Source organism: Cebus imitator, unplaced genomic scaffold (genome assembly GCF_001604975.1).
Source record: "Cebus imitator isolate Cc_AM_T3 unplaced genomic scaffold, Cebus_imitator-1.0 Scaffold2200, whole genome shotgun sequence".
NCBI lineage: Eukaryota > Metazoa > Chordata > Mammalia > Primates > Cebidae > Cebus > Cebus imitator.
Genome location: NW_016109515.1, coordinates 504 through 1,490, shown reverse-complemented (window position 1 = coordinate 1,490; position 987 = coordinate 504). Strand labels below are relative to the sequence as shown.

At 57.0% G+C, this 987-nt stretch overlaps 1 protein-coding gene across 1 annotated transcript in view; it reads right to left on the bottom strand.

Moving 5' to 3' along the window:
* Nucleotides 1–444, bottom strand: part of LOC108299133 (fructose-bisphosphate aldolase A-like) — a 3,547-nt gene extending 3,103 nt beyond the window's left edge. Inside the window, exons 1-2 of the mRNA XM_017521501.1 lie at nucleotides 289–444; nucleotides 2–91 (exon numbers count right to left, since the gene is read on the bottom strand). Coding sequence (XP_017376990.1) covers nucleotides 2–91; nucleotides 289–429 — 231 coding nt within the window. The 5' untranslated portion in view covers nucleotides 430–444. The remainder of the gene's footprint in view (nucleotide 1; nucleotides 92–288) is intronic.
* Nucleotides 445–987: the final 543 nt, after the last annotated feature.

Below are 987 nucleotides of genomic sequence, written 5' to 3'. Positions count from 1 at the left end.
CGATGCGGTGAGCGATGTCAGACAGCTCCTTCTTCTGCTCCAGGGTTAGCGCTGGATATTGGTAGGGCATGGTGCTGGTGGTAGCAAGTTCCTGGGTACAGGAAACAGAGGGAGAGGAGTGGTTAGCTGGGCCTTCTCATGATCTCCCAATGAGCAGGGCCCCTCGCCTGGAGGTCAGGGCAAATGTTCCCTACCTCCCCTGCCCCACACCCAGTAGGCCCTGGGGGCACTTCTGGTCCCCAGCTCTCCCGTACGCCCGACTTCCCTATGCTAGGCCTGCCCCTGTACCTTTCCTAACTCTGTCTGGTGCTGGGTGTTGCCCAGCTGAGGGTGGAGTTGCCCACTGGCAACTGGGGGAAAGGAAAAGGCCATAGCCATGGACAGGTGGGTCATGTTGAAGCTGGACCCTTCTGGCTTGCGCCTTGCCATGGGGTTACCTTGCCTGAAAACAAAATCGAACCGGAGTATTTTAGAATGTAAAGGTCGTGAATCGAGCAGAGGGCCCAACACCCTTGTAGGAAAGGGCCCAGATAAGGAAAAGGTCTGTGCTTCAAGCCACACAGCAACCCCGGAGCCAGATCTGAGATTAACCCAGCTCTTCTGACTGCGACTGGGGCGTTCCTTCCAATCCACCCAAGATCCCAGGCTGGCGGGCTCCAACCCTTCAAGGACATCCCAAGGTCAGGGTTTTCCCCACAAAGGAGGGGACGGGTAGTAGGAAAGGAGTATTAGGAGAAAGGTAAGAGAGCAAGGAGAAGCCCAGGCAAGGGCCCAACAAGTCCTAGCCTGAGGCGAGGAGAGGAAAGCGGTAAGGTTTGCCGTGGTCACTTCCCACGGGGCAGAGGGGCAAGCACCCCATCCCTTTCCAAGAAAAATGCTCCTGTCGCTTCGCAAGGCCGTAGCTGGTTCCGGGCTCAGAATCAAGGTCGCCCAATAAGGAAAGACGAAAAGTGTTAACGGGGCATCAAGCGCCACCGAGGGGTTTCC